Source organism: Sus scrofa, chromosome 1 (assembly GCF_000003025.6).
Source record: "Sus scrofa isolate TJ Tabasco breed Duroc chromosome 1, Sscrofa11.1, whole genome shotgun sequence".
Taxonomy (NCBI): Eukaryota; Metazoa; Chordata; class Mammalia; order Artiodactyla; family Suidae; genus Sus; species Sus scrofa.
The window spans coordinates 243,291,109-243,318,500 of record NC_010443.5 but is presented as its reverse complement, the minus strand read 5'-3'; the positions used below and the strand labels follow the sequence as shown (position 1 = coordinate 243,318,500).

Here is a 27,392-nt window from a genome sequence, read left to right as displayed (position 1 = left end):
CTGCACTTCAGTTGATTAATCTTTAAAAAGGAAGTATCAAAGTGCCCTCTTCACAAAGTTATTATGAGGATTAATCAAGATAATGCAGGTAAACATCATGTTTGGCACATAATATTCAATAAAGTGTTATCTGTTGGTATTATTTATGCCTCATTAATATTGTGCTGGCATAAAACATTAGAATTTGTTCAGTGTATAGAGCAATTAAACACATGGGTTGGCCATATCACCTCCTCAACAGTGGTGTAGCCAAAGAAATACCACAAACCAGGCAGTGAGTCCCTATGTGGCAAAGCTGGTATCTACTCATGGGGCCTCAGTACTTTAAAAACTGTACAGAGTAGGCCTCCAAAAATATTGAGTAAACTAATGAGTAATTTATTTCACCAGTTGTAAAATAAAGGGTGGGTTTCTATTTTGGCTTTTTTAGGGCCGCATCTGTGGCATATGGAAGTTCCCAGGCTAGGGGTCAAATTGGAGCTACAGCGCTGGCCTAGGCCACAGCCACAGCAACTCGGGACCCGAGCAGTGTCTGTGACCTACACCACAGCTCATGGTGACACCAGATCCTTAACCCACTGAGCGAGGCCAAGGATCAAACCCACATCCTCATGGATCCTAGTTGGTTCATTAACCACTGAGCCACGGAGGGAACTCCCTAAGGATTTTTTTTTTCCGCTTACAGATATGAGGCATGTTTCTGTAGATGATCTATAAACAAATAAATACACCTCGTTTCACCACAAATGGACAACCATTGTTAAAATATTGATATATTTTCTTCCAAGGTGTGTGTGTGTGTGTGTGTGTGTGTGTGTGTTGTGTATGTATGTATGAATGACATATGTCGGGAGGGAAGAATCATAGCACTTAAAATAACTATATACATATTTAATTTTGATCATATCATACATAAGCTTTTTCTCCATGTGTCATATGATTAAATGCTTTGTTTTATTAAATGTGCTTCACAAATATGATTTATCATTAGATAACATTCTCTAAGGATATGGTGTATAATTTGCTTAACTATTATTATACTGTTAGACCTTTAGTATGTGTCAAACTAATTAATTTTTCAAATGAAAGTTATTTGTTACCATATTTAGTGATTTCTTAACCTGTGGAAATTCCAGATCCAACCTATGGAGGTTGTAAACAATTTGAAAACCTAATTATTAAAAAATGCAATTCTATACTATCTACCTTATAGGATAAAATTACAAACACATCTTTACATAAAATATTCTTACAATTTTAGCAGCTTTATAAACTCCATGAATCCCATTCCTCAGGGCTTCAGGTAGGAACCAGTGATATCAAATATGTTAACATGAAGCAGAACAAAAAAATGCAAAAACTTTAAACAAATGTGGAGAAGTATAGTCTCCAAGATACCACTGACTACAGCATATTAGACTATTTTCATAATACAGCCCAATCCCAGTTCACTATTTTATTTTAAATAAGTCTAGATTCTATATTACCAGTTCTGTACAACTTCCGTGAATTATACCATTTGGTGTGCTGTATCTTTGTTATCCTTAGTGCAAAAAGCCTCTGCAGGACTCCCAGTGTCCTGCCTGTCCTTGCTGTGAGGTTTTGCATCCTGGAGAACTGTGGCATTACTGGGTCCCCTCCTGCTACCCTTCTCCTCTGTTGCTTAATTGTCTTACATGCCATTCTACTTGAGCAAATATACAACATGACTAGATAATACAGTTATTGAAAAGAAAGAGATCATTTCATAATTACACCAAAAATAAATTCAACACACTTTAAAAATGCTATGGCGTAAAGACCAATAAACATATAATAGATGTATTCACTGTTTGGAGCCATGTCTATTTCAATCTCAGGATGAAAGGTGTTAAACAGGCCTTCGTGTAGTTCTAACCAAAGAAGGGTGCAGTCTTTGTTATCTTAACTTTATGCTTTATATGATAAGCAATTTATAATACCAAGGTTGATTCTATATACCAATTTATAGTCTCTAAAGAATTCTGACATGTTCTCGATATAAAGAAGAAAGTTGTTTTGTATTTTTGGTTCATCGTTTCCACCTGTTTGCTTCTGAATGTAGAGCAATTACTCATGTGAAATGGATGAAAGAGCATGTATCTATGTCAAAACATGGAAATTTGTGTGTATGACTGTGCGTGTTTGAAAAATTCTATCATTACTAGATTTCAAAGAATAATGGAAAAAGAAAATTTTGAAAACAACCGTAAGAATAACTTGTATTAAAGACATTTCTTTTTCTACCTCAAAGCTACATCATCCCTCCCAAGGCTTCCGCTTTGGAACTGTCCGGGAAAGCAGTGCTGAAGATTATGTGAGGCAAAGCTTCCCAGAGATGCATGAGTATATGAGAAGGTACAATGTACCAGCCACCCTTGACGGAGTGGAGTATCTGAAGTGAGTGTCAACCTCCTGGGTCCACAAAGTTCTCAATGAAAAATAAGTCTTAGCTATTCGTAAAGTGTTTGCTGGCTTTTTTTTTTTTTTTTAATGATAACTAAATATACCTGTCGTGTGTTCGGTAATACCTCACACAGTGTGAGATTCAGGAGGCACTATAAAATAAGTGCCTGTTTAATTATATGACCTAGTTTACTAGTTACCTGCACAGTCCCAAGTTGGCAGTAGCTTTGATCCAAGTGCCAGTGGCATCATTAGTGTAGCAGATGGTGGGAAAGTAAATGTTGGCTTGACATCACTTGAGAAAACAATGGTGCTGAAATGATCAAACACACAGGGAATGTAGCCAGAGGATAAAATGTCCCAAAGCAATTCTTTCCTTCACAGTGAATCTCTAAGCCCGTGGACTGTCTCCTCTTGCCCCAAGGAAATGAAATTTATCTTAGAGATTTCCTGTGGAAAGGAATGAGATAAAAGGCAATGATTCCCATGTCTGTATCCTTCTCATCAGAATTTATGAGAAGCAATCAAGAGCAATCACATTGCACAGCAGATTATCAGAGCCTATAATTCAGTGAAGCTGAATGCAAAGGAGGATGGTGTGGTTCTGGATTTGCTCATCTCCTTTGCCTGGGAGAAGGGGATGAATGGCTCCTGATAAGCAGCACAGCATGTGGGTGAACAGCCCTCTCCCTCCTTCCTGATGGTCTCGGGACAATGACACACATTCAAACTCAGTCCCTGGAATCGTGCCGCACCAGGAAACTGGTTTCTGTATTGCCAAACACAACAATCTCCCCAGTGGACAGCAGGACTTGGTACCTCAAAATCTTTTTTGAGAAAGAAGGGAAATAAATAATTTTATGGGACACAAGGGCTCTTTGTTTTTCCAGAGCTTTTGTAATCAGCCCCTAAAACAATTTTATGGCTTTATCTAGAGTCTAGAGAGGAAGCCTTGTGCTCTCAGATTTGCTAAGTTATATATGGTGTGGAAGCACTATGAAATGGCACTTTCAATTGCGCAAGAACATTAAAACATTAGAGTCCCTCTCTGACACAGAGTTTAGTGCCTCCAAGCTCCTGTTCTTTAGTCTCTCCTTTAGGCAGATTCATAGCTGAGGGAAAGAATAAGATATCAGAGAGATAGCAAGGGCTAGAGAATCATGGCCGACAAACCAGGCCCTAATGGCAGTGTGAAAGGGTCAGATAAGCCACTGCTTAAATAAATAAAGGTATTCATTAAAGGTATTCTGGAGGCTTCAGAGTTGGCCTCACTTTAGCCTTGGAGAGCAGAAATTGTTAGGAAAATGGGCACAGATGAAGGAGCTGAGGCCCAAAAAAAGCAACTTGCCCATGGAAATACAACTTGCAAGTGGCAGTGTCAGAACTAGAACAGGGTCTCTAGATTCCAAGCATGGCTGCCGACTAGTCTAAAAACATAACTGGAAAGTAGGTCCTTGATGTTCAAAGGTCAGTACATGTTCCAGCAGCATCTAGGAGTGTGGTGAGACGTGCAGATCCTTGGGCTTATGCTGGAATTTTACCAAGCTGTCCAGGTGACTCATTGATTAAGGTCAAATTGGAATATAGGCAGAGCTTATCATTAATGCCCTTTCCCTTCCCATGTCTGGGCTTCTCTCTCCACTGTTGGCTCAGCCTATGTTTGGTCTTAGCCACCATTACAAACAACCACAGTCCTCAAGTTACCCTTGACATCCCAGAACCTGACCTTCAGGGCACAACCCTTGAAGTTGCTGTGTTAAACCAGTCCCTCCCCTCTCTCATCACAATTCTTCTGGGCTTAGGCCGACCCCCTTAGGGCCCTGCTCTCTGAGGTGACAGTATTCCAATAAATGAATTCCTATTAAAGCATTAATTCCTTTTCATGTGGTTGTATATGATTGGTTTTGTGGTATACATCTATTATTAAATGAATGCTCAAAAAGGCAGAGCATGATTCTATAATGGGAGAAACAACTGAAGGCCCTGACACCTATAAGGATGATTTAGCCACTCTAGAAACTCCTTATACCTGGATCACACCCCACCAGTTCCTCACTAGTGACTCAGGGTCCCAGGGGAGTCTGTGAGCTAATTGCTTCTTGTTTTCCTATGCAACAGAGACCTGTCATAGCTAACTTCACTTTGCAGTTCAAATCCTGAGTGGTTATTTAAGGATACCACCAAGATGAACCTCAGGAATTACTAGTTAGAAAAACTAAATCCCTTCTTTTTTCTATTGTTATTGCTACCACAAATATTTAGGGAGTATTGGTAAATGGTAACTTGTTGCCATTGGCTCCCAAGGTGCATTCTGGTACTGTGAGAGTAAACCTTTGCTTGGAGAAACATCTTTCAGCTTGATTTTTATTTTACTGCCAGGTTTCCATTCAGATTCCTCATCCACAGCTTCTAGAAGAAAATTTGCATCCACAACCCTTTCAGAAGCTCCCCCAGCTGTGGAGATGGGTAGTGTGTTTTTCATTTTGGTTGAAGTTAAACATAGGCCTCGTTGTAACTTAAATCAAATACCCCTGGAAAAGGGGATGCATTTTGAATTGGCTATTTCACTTCCTGGAAGAATAGAAAGAAAGGGGAAGCAATGGTCATTGGCACCCAGAGGGGAAGTTGACCTGCTTAATACACATCCATGTGTGACTCAGACAAAAGCATCAAAAAGGTGCTTCCTGTGCAGTGATGAATCTTAGACATGTCTAGGGTTGCTGTTCTCTTTCAGATTTTTGATAGGCCCTAACCATGTTCTCCTCTGAGTTTGAAAGCTACTCCTCTGTCTTGAATTACAGCAGCCTCATTTTTGGCTCTAAAAGAAGGATGACTGAACCCAGATGGCATAGAGAAGAGTTGTTCTCTTTGTCAAGCTATTTGGACAGTGCTGAGGTTTCAGAAAGCCTTTATTAAATGGATATATGTCTTACACCTTTCCAAAAAAGAATTTGAGGTGACTGAAAGCCAGAGTCATTGCATACGCCTTAAACAGTTCTCTTTAAAACTCCTCCACCCAAAAATGTAATTGTAATGTATACATGTAAGGATAACCTGACCCCCTTGCTGTACAGTGGGAAAATAAAAAATTATATAAATAAAAAAAAAAAAACTCCTCCACCCTGGCCTCCTTTGTAAGTGGGAGCTTAAGCCAGTGCTGATAGCCTTCCTCTGGATGGCCTCTGCACCTTTGTTTAAAAACTAGGGAGAACACGTGAAGGATGAAAAAGGCATCTGTTGGCATCTTGAGCCCAGCCCACAGACAACTCACTGAGACGATCCAGAAACACCTGCCTTAAGTGATTTTTGCTTGAACTGCCTTCTGGGATGGGAGTGAAATATGACTCTCTGGAGATATATTAATAAATCAGACCACTGGGAGTTCTCATTGTGACTCAGCAAGTTAAGGACCCAATGTCATTTCTCTGAGGATATGGGTTCAATCCCTGGCCTTGCTCAGTGGGTTAAGGATCTGGCATCGCTGCAAGCTACAGGGTAGGCCTCAGCTGCAGCTCTGATTTAACCCCAAGCCTGGGAACTTCCATAAGCCACAGGTGCAGCCCTAAAAATGAAAATAATAATAAATAAATAAATCCGACCACTAGGATTTATTACATGTTACCCTTTCCATTTTTTGAACGCCAGCCTACAGACCTTAAAGAGACCTTGACTTCCTTTTCCCCAGGAGTGGGTAGGTCTCTTATTTGCTCCTTAACATGTACTCCCAAGTATGAAATAATGCCTGATCTCTAAAGAATATGATAGTGATCATGAAAGAAAGAATTAAGAATTTTCACATAACTGATAAAAGAGACCCCTGAGGTCCAACTCTTACTAGCTATGTCACCTGGCTTAAGTTACTTCAACTCTCTGAGCCTCAGTTTCTTCATCTATTAACATTAGATAATACCACCCACCTCAGGGTCATTACGAGGGATAAAAATGTATGGAGGACGATAAATATAACACCTACACAAGAAGTCTGTTCTGTTAATTTAAGAGAAATGAACTTTTGCTACTTATCTTCCCATTCAATTCAGAGTGGCTCTGGTTTTGTTGTTGGATTTAGAAGTACTGAAAGAAACTGGTAGATTAATCCATTGGAAAGATGTCATGCTCCCTTGTAAGAGTGTCTCTTTCCCCTAGTCTCTTCTCTGAAGGTCACTGAAATGTCAAGTCAGCCAGCAGCTAGTCAGCTTGTGCTGCCCTTAACTGTTCAGGTTTCTGTGCCCTAAACAAAAGCCAGCTTTCAGCCTTAGTGTTTCCTCTCTATTAATGAATCATTTTTCATCTTTCTTCTCTTGGTCTTAAACATAGGAATGATCCAGAGAAACTAGATGCCTTCATCATGGACAAAGCCCTTCTGGATTATGAAGTGTCAGTAGATGCTGACTGCAAACTTCTAACCGTGGGGAAGCCATTTGCCATAGAAGGTATTAATCAGTCATTCTTGATTCACTTTTTCTTGGGATGTGCTCAGTTTGCCAGCCTAGCAAGTCACAGATGCCAGCATCAGAGGCAAAGAGCTATTTATCTTCCCCTGTTTTCATTTTCAGCTCATAAGCACTTAGCTGTTAAGTTGCTGAAGCTAGGTATTTATTTTTCACCTACTCCAAAAACATATTTTTATCCAATTGTTAGAAAAACAACCACCAAAACATCATTGTTGTCCAAACAATGTTGCTTTAGATATCTGGGAGTGGTGACACAATGTAATAAATAGGGAGTCTAGTTTTAATTTAATCTGTATTTTCTAATGGCCAAATTCTGTAATGAATGTGATGCTAAAAACCAGAATGATTGTGTTAAAGCTGGAAGGACCCCAGTGTGGAATTAGTCACTTTTATCCATAGGAAAACCTAGGGACATTGTATCACTTTCTCCTAATTACACAATTAGATGGTAATAGTGGAATTAGAATCTATATCTCATGGTCCTTAAGTAAATGTTTTTCCAATAGTTGAACAATAGGTAGAAAAAAATGAGCTTCCGCAGTTTGGTAACCTCTAAGAGTCCTAAACAGAACCTTCTTTGGGACCTCAGGTTTGTCTTTCTCCCCGCTGGCAGCAAATTTTCGCTTCTAACTTGGTCAACCAATCAATCAGACTTCAGGACCAAAGAAAAATTGCTTTGTCTGTAGCTCCTTTCATTCTGGACAACAGTTGATATATGGAGCTGATAGTTTGAACCAGCAAATTTCACATCTCCCAATTCCCAGTTTCCCTCTTCTGACAGTATATATGCTGGCTCTCAAGAGAGCCTTGCTTACTTGTCAGAAAACTCTTTGACTTGAAACAATCCCAAGGGTGCGCCTAAGTCCTGTTTCCAGAAAATTATACTTTCCTGTATGTTAACTAGTATATAAAGACTATTCAGATTTCAGTTCCCCAACCACAGTTGGTCTCTGTCTCTCCTAAAAACAGCAGCATTTTTTTCTCTTTTAGTCTTAATTTTTGCGATGAATGAGAGTATAACAGCTGATGCTGTTTCTTTGCACCTTCTCCTAAGAGACATCAGTCTCCTCTCCAAGTAAAGCAACCTCCACCTGAACCAGGACTAGAACTCAGGAAGAGATTTAGTGGTGGTGGTCTTCTTTAATAGAAGACAGTCTAATAGATGACAGTCTAAGATAGTCTAAGATAGTCTAAGATAGATGACAGTCTAAGATAGCAGGGCACAAAAAGAAAAGCCAGAGAAAAACTAGAATACCAAAGGAACGTTCATTATGTAACCTCATTTTGATATAACCATGGAAAAATCCCATTTTTGTGGCATCTGGGGATCTTACACTTTTTTCTGTCTGTCCTAGATGCACTGGGTAATTGAAGTCCCTTTTGCCATTAGCAGCTGTTAACAATGAAACATTTGTAGTGGGCAAAAGACTGAGGGACTCTATTTTCCACCTTGTCTTCAGGGGGGCAACCTTAGCTTGTCGAAAGGCAGTGGTGAGATGGCTTGTTTGCCACTGCTAGACCCCAGTGCCAGATGCCACACAATTAACTCCCCACTGACTTCCTGTTTATATTTCCATCTGTGCTCATGAGACTTGGTATCTTGCATTTCCCATCATCTCCAGATACCACTTTGTTTTCAAAGAAGATAAATGCAAGATGGTGCAGGCCAGCACTCTCCGAGAGAGAACAGACAGACCACAGATGTGAATACAGAGAACATTCTCATCTTTGTGGGCTTCTTCTACAAAAACTATTGCTGGTTTTTTCTGGGTGAGGTGCAAATCAGAAAATTTAATTCACTACTACCTCTGCAAACAAATGTGTAGCCTAAAAACAGAACTTGGTAAAAACACAAAGGGAGGATACTTACAAGTTATAAACAACAATGTGACAGAAATACTAGAAAAAGTTTTGATTACAGCTTTTGAAAAAAAAGTTAATCTCATAGATTTTTAGGGAATATTTCTCCATAAAAGTTTAAAAAATATGCGTTCCTCTACCAACATGTAGGTGTTTTTGAACTTATGAAAATACGGACTTTATTATTAATGAATAAGACTTTATGGGCATAAAAATATCAAATAAGCAATTTATGAACAATTTTTACCCATTTAGCTTACAGGGTTGTTTCATATGTCTAACTGTGTCCTTTCACAGGATAGTACAATGCAAGGCATGTAGTAGTCGTATACTAAGTGATGTATTGCCTATTCTATAACTCATTAGGTTGTATTTGAAATAAGTACCTAATTCACTTACTGATGTAATCAAAAGCACCCTGAAAGTTTGCTTACACTTTCCAAAGTGCTTAAATGACCTCTGGAACTTAGGAGGGAAAACAGGGGCCATTGATTCCTTCATACTAAGTGTACATTCAATCTATACAGTAATGACATTATACCAACTCAGTGTGACTGCTCAATACCCCTCCCACCTTCATTTATTCTGCATTTATTTAAGGTTTAAAAGGTAAAGGTGAGGTAAAAGAGACAGTAGTCCACCTTGAGTTTAAAACCTTTTTGTGAATCCTCAAAGCAGCAAACCAAAACTACTAAAAATTCAAGAGCATATAGAAAGTCCTATTAAATACCATACACCAGGGACACAAAGACGTGCTGTGTGCTTTGGAAAAAAAGAAAGTGTTGAGATAAATGAATGCATGTTCCAAATGTATGCATTGGAGTTGGTTGACAGTAAAGGTCAAAGAGAAGAAAGAGTAATGGAACTGCACAGTAATGATTTGCGACCTTTCTGCCAAAGACCTTTGTCCATTTTTGAGTTTGTTTTTTTACTTGCTCTCCACTAATTATTTAATACAGTACTTAGCGCACTAGCTCTGAGTGCTTGTGTTAGAATGGAGTCACTGTTACTAACTGTGCTACATTGGGCAAGCCACTTAATCTGTTCCTCAGGTTCCTCATCTGCATCACGCTCTTATGAAGAGTACATCTACAACAGAGTCGTGAAGATTAAGTAAAATAATACATTTAAAGCATACATAAGCACATAGTAAGGGCCCAATAAATTATTATTATTCAATATATTGAATTAATAGGTTGAGACCAATTCACTATAAAATTACCCCAGAATGGATAGCTTTCATATATCTCAGCTTCTCCCACATACTTCTCTTTCCACTTTGATGTGCTGCGGGTACAGGAAACCCATTTTTAAAGTCTTCTTTATGGTCTGGACTATTTCAATATGGTCTCAACCATTGCCCCAGAGTAGCGAATTAGGAGATTCCAATGACAGATCAAAAAACTGAATTAATCTTTCTTCTTGAAGCCACTCAAATCCCATCTAAGATCTTACTTTCAAACACCTATTTTCCAACCACATTTCGGGAAGATTCTTGTAGTCCGAATTTCTAACTATACATTTGCTAGCCAAAATATATGTTCACCACTCTTAGCTGAGTAAAGCTGATTTATCCATGGGGAAGAGATCAGAATTCTATTCTGAAAATTGTTCTCTTGGGCCATTAAGCTGTATCTAATTTCCAGGGTGCCTGAAGCCTTCTAGGGTTGAAGGATTCCATTTTGCTTCATCCATCAACCACAAAATAGTCAACCTCATCTCTATTGCAAAGCCACGTTTTTAATGATAATGAAAGCAAGTCAGGCTGCTGAGTTAGCAATTTAAAAATAAGAATTCTTTGACCAATGAACACAATCACATTTGAAAAGCATGATAAAGAGGACAGAAATGAAACCTTCAAGGTTTTACTTTTATGTTTCTGAGTAAAATTGATTTTTGTGTCTTTTAACAAATACCTCTTCTAATTGCCACATAACTTCTTTTCCTATTTCTCCCCTTGTTCCATATGTGTAGTTTGTTTTAACTTGCTCATTATTGTTATTAGTAATGCCATAATCATTAAAATATCAATACTTAATATATATATTAAAATAGAAAATTTTAAAGAACAGTTATATTTAGCGGCCAATCACAAATTAACCTTGACATGATGGAGTGGAGTGATTTAATATTTATTATTTCCTACGTAGCAATTTTTCATAAACGTCTCTGCAACTTCAACATAGTGTTTTCCCTAAGGCAATTTTTATGCTTTTGCTGCAGTGCCAAAGTTCTTTTCTTAGACTATGTAAATTTGTTGTAAATATTAATTTCAGATTTTTAAACTTTCTTATTGTGTATTTTGGTCTTTCCAAAATACCACTATCAAGAATCACTCTAAGATGCCTTCTCTCATCTGGTAGCAATCTCTCCTCCGAACTCCACAGAGTTTTATTCATCCTCCTTGTTGCATCCTAATCATTATACTTTATATTTGTTGAATTTATGACTCACCAGTCTTTTTTATCAAGCAAATCCCTGGAACATCCTACCATGCTGTGTAGTACTTATGTATGCCTCATCTCCCCTGTGCCACTAGGAGCTTTATATAGATAGAATCAGCATCTGATTTAACTTGGTAACCTCCCTAGCTCCTGGCAGAGTGTCTGGGACAGAATAGCATTCAATACAAATTGGTGGAACTAATGAATGGATGAATAGGTGTGCAGTGAAATGTTTATCAAATGAAAAACAAAAACCATTCTGCTGTGATTACGCTAACCTGGGCCGGACTTGTTGGCTTTAAGAGGATTTTTTTAGGGGAACCAATATAGTCAAAGAGGATTCTTGCTAGTTAATTTACTCATCTATGTATAATCATATACCAGTTAGGGCTATACTTACACTATAATTACACAACTCATTGAAAATTTTATAAACAAAATCTACCTATGAGTTATATATATATTTATGTTTGTTGAAATCAAACCACCAGTTTAGAGAATTGTGGGGGTTTTTTTTACTGCATTGCCTGGTGTGGGGAGATTGCATCAGTATGATTGTAGTGATAGGGCCTGTTTGAAGGGGAGGAATAGGTCAGATGTTCTTTTGCCTTGGTCACATGCTATAATGGATATAGTGGAAAGAGCATTGGTTTTAGACTCAAACAGACCTAATTTCAAATGCTAGCTTTGCCAACTATGAGCTGTGTGGCCTTGGGCTGTTTCCTTATTAAGTCTCTAAGTAATACATATTCTGCATGGGTTCTTATAGGAGTTAGACACACGTGGAATGGTATCTGTCACACAGTAGGGTTCGGTAAGTTCTAGTCATCATTACTAGAGTCCCAGAGTTATTTAACTGAACAGTATGCCACAATCCTGCATGTAGTCTTGACTAGTGCATGACCTATTAAATGGGGTAAGGCACATAAAAGTGATACTTGGTGTATAGTAAGCCCTCCATAAACATTAGAAATTGTTGGAGTTCCTGTCGTGGCTCAGTGGTAACAAATCCAACCAGTATCCATGAGAATACTGGTTTGATCCCTGGCTCCACTCAGAAGGTTAAGAATGCAGCTCTGTTGCCACTCAGATCCTGTGTTGCTGTGACTGTGGTGTAGGCCAGCAGCTGCAGCTCTGTTTCAACCCCTAGCCTGGGAACTTCCACATGCTGCAGGTGCAGCCTTAAAAAGACCAAGAAGAAAGAAAGAATGAAAGGAAGGAAGGAAGTGTTGTTTGTTGTTGAAAATTATTGGCCTAGGGGAGAAAAATATAATAATATTCAGCAAACCTGGCCTAATTATCCTGACCATAAATGCACACCCTCCAGAGAGTTCCAAGTCCTCCTACTTAATGTTTGTATCTGTCCCAGTTCATCTCCCTCAAGCACTTATCTCAGTTGTAATGAAACAATCATTATGCAGTACATTGTTTAATATCTGTCTCCCTAAGAGAGTGTAGGCTCCATGACAGCAAGAACCATATTTACCTTGCTCATTGCTAAATCCCAGCCAGGTAACACAGTGCCTCTTCACTCAGTAAATATTTGTTGAAAGGATGAATGAGTGAATGAATAAATGTGTGAGCTACTCAGTGAATATTATCATACACATGACTAGTATTGTGCCTGACATGCAAATAGATACTGAATGAATGTCTGTGCAACTGAATTGTCAATAACATTTGTTATAATGAAAGTTCCTAAAGAAAAGTGGTTACTTCCCTATAGTTACCCATTACTTTAAAAAATGGTATTTAATGATAACATCAGCAGAACAGGCTGCCTGTGTAAAGTCTTTTATTGTCAGTCGCACTTTTCAAACCAAAACTACTAGGCACAGAATAGGCACTCAAAATAGCTCTTTGAAAGGAAAATTCTAATCATGCTCATGACGTTGTCATCATTTCCTTGAGTCGCCATTGTTAAGGAACAAACAAAATTCTCAGGGGAGGAAAAACACGCCACTCTTGAAAACGCAAAAATTTTTTTCTGTGTTATTTATTTCTTCTCATTTATTAGTTACACACACATCTCAAGCCTCTATTTTTTTACAAAAGGATCTGAGTGTCTGTAATTTAAAAACAGAACAAAAACTAATGTCCTTGGAAATAAATTGTACGATGGAAATGTTATAGCAAATATTTGTTTGCATAAAATATCTTTGGATTCTTCACAACTAGTTACAGTTTGTCTTCCTCAATCGTCTTGAGAGCAATACATCTTTTTTTCAACTATGGTATCCAATAGCTAAAGACAAAATGTAGTTAAATAGCGCTTTTACATGGCTCATCAAAGAGATGAACGGTGAAGTAACAGTTGGAAAAGCAATAAAGCCCCACACCAAGTGAGGATACAGAGTCCAAGCTGATTAATAAACCCTTGACAACAAATTACATCTTCATGCTCCTCTTCCTCCTTTCTTCTGGCTCTTTTGCCTTGAATAACCATTGTCCCAGATATTTGGTTTATCATTTCCCTGATTTTTTTCTAAATATACTTTTATCACATACATATGAATTCCTAAAAATATGCCATTTTATTTTTAATGTTGTTACATTTACGCAGTGGATTCATGCTGTAAACTTTCAGGACTGATCTTTGTCTCTCAGTGTTGTTAAGAGTCATCCATGTTATTCCATTATATATATGTTTCACACTATATAATATTCAAATTGTGTAAATATTTCATAGTTTACCCCTTCTCTTGTCAATATTGGAGTTGTTTCCAGCTTTTGCTGTTATGAACAGTGCCTCTAAGAATTTTTTTTTTTTTTTCCTTTTTACAGCCACACATGCGGCATATGGAAGTTCCTAGGCCAGGGTCGAATCTGAGCTATAGAGCTGCAGGCCTGCACCACAGCCACGGCAACACCAGATCTGAGCCACATCTGGGACCTACACCACAGCTTGCAGCAATACCAGATCCTTAACCCACTGAGCAAGGCCAGGGATCAAACCCACATCCTCATAGAGACTTGGGTTCTTAACGCGCTAAGCCACAATGGGAACTCATAAGAGTATTTTTGTACATATCTCCTGGTGTGGTTGTGGACGAGTTCTTTAGGAATGTACTTAGAATTGCTTGTCTTAGAGCGCATAAATCTTCAACTATACAAAGTAATGGCAAACTGTTTTCTGAAGTGTGTACATCAATTTGCATTCCCACAAACAATGAATCAGTCATCTTACTGATCTGCATTTGCTCCAACACTTGGTTTTACCAAACTCCTTTTTTCTGACAAGTTTTTGTTGGGTTTTTAGTTCTTATGCTATATTATACATCTACATGGTCTCATTCTATTATTAAAAAAGAGGGTCATGCATGTCCAATGATGAGAGTATTTTGTAAACCAGGGATTGCAATTAATTTTGTATTTAAGGTCCAGGGGAGGGATTTAGGAGGAGTGTATAGGGTGTCTTTGCCCTGGTAAAGACCTCAAAAATAGCTTCTGAAAAGTATTTTTGCCACAAGGGCAGAAAGCCTTGGAATAAAATGTGCCCCTAGCACGCAATACACAGCTCATTCCTCTCCTTGCTGGACTCATTCCTTGACCCTGACTACTTGCTCAGTCTCATCTTAGCAGATCCACGGTAAGCATGCCTTGGGCATTTTTTGAGTCCTTTGAAGGAAAGATGGTGAGAGCTTACTAGGCTCACAACGGACACCCTTTTTACCAGTTCTGTTAGCAGTATCACGCAAGCATGGTGTCAACTTGCTCTTAGGTACCTCTCAGGTGGAAAACTCATCTGAGATTCTCTTTTCTCCTAGGATATGGCATTGGTCTCCCTCCCAACTCTCCTTTGACCTCCAATATATCTGAGCTAATTAGTCAATACAAGTCACATGGGTTTATGGATGTGCTACATGATAAGTGGTACAAGGTGGTTCCCTGTGGCAAGAGAAGTTTCGCTGTCACTGAGGTAAGGAAAAACTGCCGATAATGTTGACGCTTTGTATAGCTGCACCTTGAATGCTGGAAATGTGTCTTGTGGCCAATAATCCAGGCTATTACATGTCCCAGATTACTCTGAATTTCGCTTGGAGGATGCCTGTCCTATAGGAATTTTCAGTAACACCACAAGTTTGTCTTGAATTTAACTGTGATGCTGTTTTGATGAAGCAAAGGAAGCAAAGAGGAAAATCAGGAATCGGGGAACTTGGATGCTATTTCCTACCATATGACAAAAACTATATTAGGGGCATTAACTCACTGGTTTTTAATGAGTAAATGTCTGAATTTCTTCTTTTTCCATATATGCTAGATCCACTAGTGCAGGAGAAATGGCTGTTCTTAATTATAGCAGTCGTATCTGAGATTGACTCTAACAGTGTTTGGTTTAAGTATTAATTGCTGGTCATGATGTGGGCCTCAAAATATCCTCAAGATCTAATTGAAGTGAAGTTTCCAGTAGTTCAGAGATGAATCTTTTGTGGGTTTGGAGAAGTAGACATTAACTTAAAACTGATAACTCTTAGATGACACATTCTAGATTTTTTAAACTGAAAACAACCAATTCCCTTTTTTTACAGATGGGAAACTAATATCCAGGGATCCTAAGTGACTTGCACAAGGCACACATATTCTCAGAATCTACATCTCTTCCTTTGCAATGTTCTGCTTTTATGATGTAATTAGAAAAAAACCTGCAAAGTGAGCCAGAAATTGGATGATTAAGATAGGAGACTGAAAGGTGGAACAAGAGCCACGGGCTCCTGTATTTAAAAGAGAAGCCAAATAAAGAAATACAAGGTCAGCCTGACATTAAAAAAAAAAAAAAAAAAAGCAAAGACTAAAGCCAACAATAATGACTTCAAATAGCCTCTCTTCAACAACTTTCAAATTCATATTTCAACACCAACTCTTCTTCTGAGTTCCAAAACCATCTACCTTTGTACTTGACATCTCTGCTTGAATATCTTATAGGCATCTCACATTTAACTTGTCAAAATGGAACCCTTGATCTTCTCTCCTAAATCTGCTTTTCTTCCTGTGCTTCACATCTTGGGTAATGACACCTCTGTCCATCGCGTTTCTCATTCCAGAAACTGGCAGGACCCTTAATGCCTCCTACATCTCACCTCTGCATCCATCAACAAGCCATATTTTTTCCTTCTTTAAAATATGTCTCAAATGCCCATTCATTTCCATCTCCCCTGTCATCACTGTAGTCCAAACCATCATCCCTCACCTGGACCACTGCAGGTCTTCTAACTGGTCTCTCTGTTTCCATGTCTGCCTTTCTCCAATTTGTTTTCCACATGGCAGATCAGTCTCCTACTTAGAAGCCTGAAGTGGCTTCCCATGTTAATTAGGGAACAATCTAAATTGCTAAACATGGCCTGCATTGCCCTGCGGGACTTGACCCTGCCTACTTGCTCAGCCTTATCTCTTGCCACTTTTCCTCCTGGCTTGTTACAGCCTCACCACAATGCTCATTTCAGATGGAGATACCCGGTGGCTCTCCTGCCTTGAGGTCTTGGCACATACTGTTGCACCATCCCTCCCAGTTACTCTTGCCCCTGACATTTCCCCAGTTAATGATTTCTCATTATAAACTCCCAGCTGAAATTTCCCTTCTTCAGAGTCTGCCCATAGCCCCTGATACAATCTGTATTATATCTTCCTTTATTTATGTATTTATTTATTTATTTTTGTCTTTTTGCCTTTTCTAGGGTCACTCCCATGGCATATGGAGGTTTCAGGCTAGGGATCTAATCGGAGCTGAAGCTGCTGGCCTACACCAGAGCTACAGCAATGCGGGATCCAAGCTGCATCTGCTACCTACACCACAGCTCACAGCAATGCCGGATCCTTAACCCACTGAGCGAGGCCAGGGATCGAACCTGCAACCTCATGGTTCCTAGTTGGATTTGTTAACCACTGAGTCACGACAGAAATGCCTTTTATTTATTTATTTATTTATTTTATGGCTACACCTGCAGCATAAGGAAGTTCCCAGGCTAGAGGCTGAATCAGAGCCACAGCTGCAGGCCTGTGCCACAGCCACGGCAACACTGGATCCTTAACCCACTGAGCAAGACCAGGATCAAACCTGCATCCTCAGAGACACAGCGTTGGGTTCTTAACCCACTGAGCCACAATGGGAGTGCCATCCCTTTATAACCTCATATCTTCTTGAGAAGATAGTCATTGAGCAAAGATTTAAAGGAAGCAAAGAAGAAAATCAGGGATTGGGGAACTCTCACGCTGTTTCCTACCATATGGCAAAAACTATATTAGGGGCATTAACTCACTGGTTCTCACTACAACTCTTAAGGCAAGCATTTTTATTTTTATTTGGAGATATTTGTGTGACTTTTCCTAAAATAAAATTGGGCTTACCTGATTAGCTGGATTAATTCAGCTAAGAAAGTAAACAAATTGCTTAAAGTGTGCTAAGCAACAAGCATTTGGTGTTTCCTACCATTTGTTGTGACCATGGTTAACTCAAACCAAAATCTCCGAGTGATTCAAAGTTGACAGCAAGACATTAGACAAGATGAAAGGAGCCTCCCCATCATGTCCCCAAAGCCAGCAATGGGGAAGGATGTTCACCTCCCGATCACAGGCACACCTCCAGGCTGTGCCATTTCAGAGGACCATCAGACCAAGACACCAGCCGGAGTGACCATCTGGCTCCCAGGACAAGCCTCTGAGGGTGGAGTGCTGTTCAGCCTCAGAACCTAACTCTGCCTGGGCACATAGAGGAAAACATACTTTTGGAGATTAACAACCACTAACAAAAATCTGTTTATTCCAGTCTGAAAATATCCAACAGAAAATGTGAACAATTTGAAGACTTACATTTCTGGACTTGCATTCTGGCTCCCACTGGTTAACAACCAAATGACTTAACCACTCTTAAGTCTGAGTTTCTTCATCCATGAATGGATATGATAAAACCTGCCTTGTCATTTTGTTCTGAGAATAAGATCATTTACAGAAAGAACTTGTTAAAAAAAAAACTGGCATAGTAAATAATAGAAATATTAATAGAGGGAGTTCCAGTTGTGGCCCAGTGAGTTAAGAACCTGATTAGTATCCATGGGGATGCAGGTTCAATCCCTGGCCTCACTCAATGGGTTAAGGATCTGGCATTGCCATGAGCTACAGCATAGGTCCCAGTAACATGGATCTGGTGTTGCTGTGGCTATAGCATAGGCCAGAAGCTGCAGCTACAATTGGACCCCTCGTATGGGAACCTCCATATGCCACAGGTGCAACCCTAAAAAGAAAAAGAAAAAATGAATTATTAATACTTCCTCTCCCTCCTTCAGGAGAATTTCCTGCATTCATAGATATCCTCAGGTATCTTCCTATAGCTCTTTTTTAGAAGTGAGGAAACCCTCCTAGAAGCTCAGTAGAGTTCCTCATATTCAAGGGCCAAAATTGCATTATCTGCCCATGCCTAATCCAATCAGTGGTGAGGGGAATGAGATCACCATGACAGATTACGCCATTCATGACTCATTCCCCAGGACTGAGGATAGGGTGGCTTTCCTTGAAATACATGATCCCATAGAGAAAGACCTAAATGAAAGCCAGATTTCCTTAGGAAGGAGGAGACAGGAGAATGGATGCTTGAATAGTCAGCCAACCATTTCTTCTGTACCCACTTTCATCCTACCCACTTCCAGTTATCTGTACAATGAGGTATTTGCATCTAATCATCTACATGAGCCCCCCCACCCCCAGCTTTGAGGCTGTGATTATCATCTTTTTGTCATCCTGAGATAAGAATATTTAATATGTATACAGATTAGCATAATGGAGAGACAGTTCTAGGTTTGAACACCACTATCTGTATAATATGACATGTTAGCCATTCTGAGCCTCAGCTTCTGCAACTGGGGTGATAATATATACTTTATAGGATTATGGTGCAAATTAAGTCTGATAATGCTTGTAAAATGTTGAACTTATACCCACATATGATAACCACAGTCACTTATATCCTCACGGATGAAGAGGGTTCACCAATACTATTCCAGGGCTCTGTGGATTTATCAGTAATTTCAAACAAAACCAAGTTAGGTATGAACAAAAAAGAAGACAGATTTTGAAAAACAAACAGAACATCAGAAAAAGCCATGCACTATTCAGATAATCCGTGCAAAATACAACAACCCATGGTGTTTAATGGGACAAATTCAGAGAAAAAGCATTTGGGAAATTCTGAATGTCATGAGGCAGCTGAATAAGAGGCTGACATCAGGATCAAGTGATTGTTCTTAAGACAACGCTGGGCCCACTTTCCAGGTCACCTGAATTCAGAAGGGGGCAAAGGGTAGAAATAAGGAGAATGGAAGATAGGTGTACCCTTAATTAGGACTTCAGAAACAGAAATAAAGGAAAATTCTGATAACATCTGTATGTGTGTATAGACATAAGGGGGCACCCTAGCCTCATAAAGCTCTTCTTTCTCAGGGGTGGTGGTCTGCCCTACAGCATATTCTGGTCTGTGCAACAACAAACTGCTTTGTAGTGATGCTCACCTCTGTGCATTTAAACAGCAGCGCACTGACTGGCATGTTTGTCTTGAAAAACCTGAGAGACTTTCAGGATGTCACTCTCTCAACCTAAAGGCGTGATATAATTAAATGAAACCCATCTTTCATTCATTGGCTGAGTTTGGTCTCCTCTTTGAAGGCCCTCTGCCTGCTGGATTTCCTTTCCCCTCAATCCATGAGTCTTGACATGTATTTGGGTTTTTTTTTTTTTTAACTTTCTCCCAGAAAAGTTCAGAAGAAGAAAGAATGCTTGTGAGTGCTTTGCTGGCCATCCCTTTTGCCTTTGTCGTAAACTGCTGGGCTATGGGTACAGACAAACTGGAACTGGATTTGAAATCAGACAAGCCATGTTTGAAGCTTCTCTCTACCACCTGCTTGCCTTGGGAAAATCACTAACCACTTCAGTCTCAGCTTTTTCATATCTTCAGTTGCTTCTTGTGAGGAGTTAATAAAAGGGCAGTTTAATGAACACATCCTTCCTCCTTCCCCCCCCCCCAGAGGGAGGGGTGCAGAGCACAGGACAGCAGAAGCAGATCCTCTTGAGGAAGATATTCCTCTGACCTGCCATTTCCCAGGTACAGTCCTAGTTTATGCATGTTGCCGCACAGTAATTAAACACTTTTTCAGGCCGAAAAACAAAACGAAACAAAATCCTTGTTTGGCTAATGACTGATATACCTAGTTCCCACCAGTTTCCCAAGTTGGTCATTAATGCTTGATCCCCTGTGAGAACCTTGATCTATTCACCTCCCCTCTCTTGGCAACCCCAGAGCTATGTAGCTGCAGTCTCTCTGGAAGATAAACTCATTTTTTGGAAATCTAGGGCTCTGTCTGCTTCCCAGAGTCACCTGGGAAATTGCAGGTCCAATTCTGCAGACCAGACTCCAACAGTTTTCAGAGAGGAATTTTAAATTGACCTCAGATATTTCTTCACAATCCTCCTAGCACAGCTGTGCCTCTGCTCACAGTAGACTCATTGTCGATCAGTTCCACAGGGGGAAACGTATAGCAAGCTTTAAATTTGCTTCATTTTCCTTTGACTCAGCAAAAAAAAAAAAAAAAAAAAAGTAATTATTTTTGAGTCACTGACTGAATTTAAAAGTTCCAGGGCAACAGTTTTATGAAATCTGTTAGTTACAAACCAGGAAAAGGTAATAGATCAGAGCTTAGCAAACTCCCAAAATTCTTCAAGGAATTATTAAGGTACATGATATGATACCTCTTTTTGAAAGTCTTTTTAAATAATGAGTTGAATAAGCTGCCTTTTAACCAACTAGAAATAGTCAAGAAGGAAGAGGGAACCATTTGGGAGGGGAATGGATACTGCACTCAGTCTGAGAAGAGTTTTCAAGAAACTCTCTGCAGAGGTATGGTTTTCAGAAATCAGCGGATACAGCGCAGTCTCCCAGGCAGGTAAAGTGAAGGAACCATTACTGCACCTTAGCTCAGGAGGAAAAATAGAGGGCTCCACTCCTGGAACCCAGAGAGGCACAGGGGAGGGCATTCTAATAGGAGCTGTAACCGTTGGCTAAGGACAGAGCCTTCCCACAGTGACCTGGTGAGAGCCAGGAAGTTAATACTTAACCTTAATCTCCTCTTGCCCTTCTGTCTTCCACCACTGCTTTAGGTCAACGAAGCCTGTCAATGCAGTCCATCGAGAATCTCCTCAGGGCACAAAGCGGGGTGGGGAGAGGTGGAGAGTGGATCTGGAAGGGTAAAAGAAGATCCAGAACAGCCCCTTGTGGCAAGGGAAGTGGGGATGGGGCCAGCTAAAGGAAAGTGCCTACAGCCTGACCATTTGGAAGGTGCGACTTCTGTACCTGCAGACAGAGGTCCAGGCAGCAGGGAGAGAGATCATGTCTTGCACTGGTCAGGAAGGAGAGAGAAGGACAGCCAAGCAACTGGAAGGACCTTGGTCTTGGGAATCAGAACACCCTTGCTCTTCCATTACTGTGACGAGGCAGTTTTATGTCCTTGGGAAAGTGTCTGAATCTCTGTGAACCACAGCTGAGTCTATATCTTGATGAGTTTTTACATGGTTTTCTGCCTCAGAATTCATGGGTTTCCTTGTGTTTTTATTGAGGGTTTAGGGAATTATAAACATTGCAGTGAAGAGAGCTCTATCTTAGGAACCCAGTGACCTCAGTTATGTAGGGTAGGGAAAAGGTAATTTTGAAACAGTCTAAAAATCAATAATGAATGCTTTTTGGTATTTTATTATGATTATTAAGGAAAGTACATGTTAGGAAACTGCCCAATTCCATCCATGACCTCACTTTCAACTTGACCCTCACCGCCACCCCTGAACTTATTCAACCCCTGACCTCACCCCATTCCTGGCCCCCAACCCCAACCTGACCTTTAATTCTCTCTTGATCTTACCCATACTTGGCACCCCCCCCCATTCCTGAACTTCATCCAATAAGGGATGGGGCCATGGAGCAGGGATGGAGTGAAGACATTTGTGAAGCTCATTATTAGATCATTTTTTAAAGCCGAAGTTTAAATGGTGTGACTTTAGGAGCACTGTAGAGATGGAGATGGAAAAGTTACCGTGGTGTCAAATTATCCACCTGTAAAAGGTGCTTGAGAACATCATGAACACAAACTACTTAGCCTCACTGAATCTCCTCCTCTGCAAAATGGAGAGAATATTTGATTTTTCGGCTTGGCATAAGGAGTAGAGATAATGCACATAAAAGTGCCTGACATGTGGTAGATGCTGAATGGATGGTACTTAGCATATTCATCCTGACTCTGCCATGAACCAACCGAGTGACCTTCAGCAAATCTCTTAAATTCTGTTAATCCTGCTTCCTGCCCTTAAGATTGAGCCATGCAGCATGTCTGGCTTAGAGAATTCTGGGATCCTCAAGGAGGTGCATTTAGAGGAATCCTGGCCTAACTAGAAGAAGGTCTGGATCTTGGGACATAGGGGAGGACAATGAACTGACTGGCCTCCAGTATGGGCACTCCATCCCTGACCACTGCCCCAGACCACCAAAACATGCATCTGGTGTGAAACCTATTACGATTCATTCACTGTAAATGGAGCTTTCTCATGGTACATCCATTCTTCCCTCTATTAATTTTTTTGTGGGGAAGAGGAACAGGTTAGTCAACTATACATTGAAAGCCAAGGAGATCGCACAATTTACATCAAGAACCTTCAGTGTTTATCAATTTTCTTTGCCTTTTATCTTTAAAGACCCACATGGAATGGTATAGGATTGGGGAAGGGGTAAGTTTTAATGCAGTCTTTTCTTCTCTTGACAACTGGGTCACACCTGGACAGCCTTCTGCCCCTCTCTCACCTCCTTCCTTTTTCTGTTTAAAACGTCACTGTCTGCTTATTCAGCCTGATGAAAGTTACGGCGAGGCAAGGAGAGTTAATGACTATAGATCGCTTTAAATTGAAAACCTGTGTTAAGTCAGGAACAACCTTGACAGCTGAGTGCTTCCCATGGAATAGCCTAATTAATTAAGCGTAATATTTAAGCCAAGCGTAAGGTCAGATGGAACCCATCCAGGTAGCACTTTCTGGAAACCTGAAGAAACACACAGCTGCACATGTGTCCTTTCCTGATGTGGAATGGGATTGCACATGAAGAAAGGAAGACCAGTCTCAGAAGGGCCTCACCTTTTACTTTGCTGCCAGAACAGATTCACTCATGTATTCATTCTCTCATTCATTTATCTGTCAGCAAATGTGTTTGGAACCCCTGCGTGCCAGCCCCATGCCAGGTGCAGCCAGTGCAGACATGAATACCAAGATCGCAGGCAGGTAGCGACTGACTTGTGAGGAACCCCTAGACCACACCCCCACAGGGGCAGCACTAGAAGATGCAAGGTTAGAACAGTGGCACAGGCAAGCCTGTGATTCAGTCATGGAAGAGCAAGAAGAAATATGAGAAGGTTCTCTGGAGGAGGGAACCCCCTAGAGAGGGACCAACCCTCCCATCAGAGCATGAGCAAGACACCTGAAATTATATAAAAGCCATGCAGTTTGGCCCCACCCTCCAGAGCTACCACAACTCACCATGCTGGATGGAGAGACTCCATGTCATTTTAGTGGTGCCCACCTCCATCTGGAAAAGCAGAAAGCATTTCAGCTCTGAAGGTGAATGTTACAGTAGAGTCTGACTCCTGGCTTCATCACTGTGTCGAACTAAGCTGTGAAATTTCTAAAACGTTATATCCTCACCCTCCAAACTAAGGACAATAATAGTCTGCTTTTAAGTAATAAAATATATTTGATGAGAGAGTTTATGGACAACATCTAGTTTAATAAACATCCCGTCCTCCTTCCCTGAGTATAGAGCTATGCATATAGACAAAAAAAAAAAAAAATGGAGTTCCCGTTGTGGTTTAGCAGTTAATGAATCCCACTAGGAACCATGAGATTGTGGGTCCAATCCCTGGCCTTGCTCAGTGGGTTAAGGATCCAGCGCTGCTGTGAGCTGTGGTGTAGGTCGCAGATGCAGCTCAGATCCCGAGTTGCTGTGGCTCTGACGTAGGGCAGAGGCTGCAGCTCTGATTAGACCCCTAGCCTGGGAACCTCCATATGCCGTGGGAGCTGCCCTAGGGGGGGAAAAAACTGGTAAATAATAAGCACATGCAAGAAATTACAGGAATTGCTCCTGAACCCATCTCCAAAAAAGCAGAAGCTGAGTTCCCATTGTGGCTTAGTGGTAACGAACCCAACTAGTATCCATGAGGATGTGGGTTTGATCCCTGGCCTCGCTCAGTGGGTTAAGGATCCGGCGTTGCTGTGAGCTGTGGTGTAGTTCACAGATTCAGCTCAGATCTGGTATTGCTGTGGCTGTGGCATAAGCAGGCAGCTGCAGCTCTGATTCAGCCCCTAGCCTGAGAACTTCCATATGCGGTATGAGAGGCCCTCCCCTCAAAAAAGCAGAAGCATTTTGTAATTCCAACATAAATGCTCTTTTATTTATTACTTACATGTTATGGAACTGAAGATTTTTTTTGGGGGGGGGAGGACTGAACTTGAGAAATACATGATTCTGGAATTTTCTTTTTTGCAATTGTGCTGGATTAACTAGCTTTTCCAGAATCATGTTATTTGTTTTTTCCAACTCAGCTTCTAGGTTTGAGTAGGAAAACATGAAGATGGCTTATACAAATCATCAGCCTACACTTAAAATAGATCTTTAAAGAAACAACATTAACTATTTTGTTTAAATGTGGTCAATAGTATTCCAGAGTCCAGTTGCTGGGTGGACAGGCTGGAGACCTATAATTCTCTAGCATTGTTGTGTTTTCCTCACCCCATATCATCACAAAGCTAGGGCTGGCTGCTTTTCTTTCATTCTCTGGTTACTGTAAATGACAGAAGTTTGAATTCAGATAACAATGAAAACTAATTCCAGCCAATGCCGCCCTTCACCCTTTCTGATGATCAAGTTAACAGATCTCATGGAATAAGGGTTTCCTCTTTTATATACCAGAACTGCTTGGGCATCAGTTTTACCCATGACCCCATATTAGTAAATCATCCTTGCTTTTCCCCTGGTTAAATTCAATGAACTCATGAATATTTATGAATGTCATTTACTATGCAACTAAAAGGTGTGAACAGTGCTTAAACTGATTAGGACAACTGTGAGAGACAGTCTTCCTTCCACTTTTACAGATATGCATACTGCTGAAATCTAGGAAGGGAATCAGGAAAGAGGACTCCTCCCTAAACATTCCCAGTGCTAAGTAGCTATCTCCAGGCTCTGAAGATTCTGAGTGGAAAAAAAACAAAGCTCGGTAATGTGTGAAGATTGCCATCTAGTGGTGATGATGTAAAGTGTCACAAAACGTGAGAAAACCATCTTTTTTATTTCTCACAGACGGTATTAACCAAGTCTAAGAATGTGAGAAATTGCCCAGCCCTTTTCTCTGAAGACATTTCCTCCCAGGCAGCTCTGGAAGTTGGTGGAATTTCAAAACATGCTGGATGAGATGCCAGCATCATCAAGGAGGGGAGCAGGGAGAGAGTGAAGGATACCCATCTCCTCACACAATAGGGGTGCTTCCTACAACATCCAAGCACAGGGCTGGTCAGCCAGGGAAGCCAGTGCAATCACATTTGGAGTGTCACCTTTGCCTCCTCCCTCTATCCCGCTGTCTATGAGACCTAGTGTGATGGGTTGAATTGTGTCCCCACCCCTTCGAGGGGTAGAGAGTCCCCTCATGGCTCAGCGGGTTAAGGATCCAGCATTGTCACTGCTGTGGCTCAGGTCACTGCCAGAGAACTGGCCCTGGAACTTCCACATGCTGTGGATGTGGTAAAAAAATAAATAAATAAAAAATAAATTCCTAAAGAGCTACCCCCTGGTACCTCAAAATACCAGGGCCTGGTTTGAAAACAGGGTCATTGCACACGAGATTAGTTAAATTGAAATGTAGCCACACTATAGTAGTGAGGGTCCGTAATCCAACACTACTGGTGTCTCTATGAAGACAACTGGCATGCAAAGGCAGAGATACGGGAGAACACCATGCAACCACGAAGGTAAAGGGTGGATTTATGCAGCTACAGGCTCAGGAATACCAAAGATTGCCAGCAAACTCTCAGAAGTTAGGAATAAGCAAGGAAGGATTTCTTTATAGGATTCAGAGGGAACATGCCCTACTGACATCATGATTTCAAATTTCTTTCTTTCTTCCTTCCTTTCTCTCTTTCTCTTTCTTTTTTTGTCTTTTTGCTTTTTAGAGCCCCACCTGTGGCGTATGGAAGTTCCCAGGCTAGGGGTGGAATTGGAGCTGTAGCGCCAGCCTGCACCACAGCCACAGGAACACCAGATCCAAACCAGGTCTGTGATCACAACTCATGGCGACACCAGATCCTTAACCCAAATGAGTGAGGCCAGGGATTGAACCTGTGTCCTCATGTATGCTAGTTGGGTTTGTTACTGCTGAGCCACGACAGGAACCCCCTGATTTCAAATTTCTAGTCTCCAGAACCAGGAGACCATAAATTTCTGTTGAAAGCACCACCCAGCTTGTGGCGCTTGGTGATGGCAACCCCAGCACACTAATACCCCTTGCCTTTCACCTCTCGTGCCAATTTCATCTCAGCTCAGGCTCTCCTGACAAACCTGTGTCGTTGTCATTGTTTGCTGGCTGCTCTCCCATCTGCCAGTCTCTCCTCCATTTCAATTCACCCTTCGCAAGACCAGATTGATCTTTTTAGAATATAATTCTGATTAGGTAACTTTTCTGTGTTTCCCCTGCCATTTAAAACTAAATATCTTTAGCCAGACATTTCAAAACTCTCCTTGATCTGATTCCTTCCAGCTCACCTTCTGATATTTTGCTTAAGTGCTTCAGCCACATTAAACCAGCTGCTGATATCTGTGCCAACTCCTCTTCTCGCTTCTGTGATTATGGTATTTGTCCCCTTTGTCTTCATCAGGACCAAACAGTACTTTTGAGGAAAAACAAATCTTCCTCCATTTGTTCCCAGCAAGGATTCTAGGAAGTTCTCAACACTTTCTCAGTTCTCTGAATTCTTATAGCTCTTTGCCCTCTCTGATTGCATCTTTCCTTTTCCATCTTGTGCTGTGATTAATCACAAGCTCCAATGTCTCAATTCACTCAGCTGTGGATGAGATTTCTTTTTTTTTTTTTTTTTTTTTTTTTTTTTTTTTTGCCTTTTTGCCATTTCTTGGGGCAGCTCCAGCGGCATT

At 40.6% G+C, this 27,392-nt stretch overlaps 1 protein-coding gene across 3 annotated transcripts in view; it reads left to right on the top strand.

Moving 5' to 3' along the window:
• The window catches only part of GRIN3A (glutamate ionotropic receptor NMDA type subunit 3A), a 153,538-nt gene that overhangs the window by 98,239 nt on the left and 27,907 nt on the right, over positions 1-27,392 (top strand). For 2 of the 3 annotated variants that reach the window (XM_021066896.1, XM_021066903.1), the window contains 3 exons: positions 2,273-2,418; positions 6,742-6,857; positions 14,950-15,101. In XM_021066896.1, coding sequence (XP_020922555.1) covers positions 2,273-2,418; positions 6,742-6,857; positions 14,950-15,101 — 414 coding nt within the window. Of the gene's footprint in view, positions 1-2,272; positions 2,419-6,741; positions 6,858-14,949; positions 15,102-15,711; positions 15,964-27,392 lie in introns of those variants that run through there. The other variant, XM_021066913.1, reaches the window with a different exon arrangement.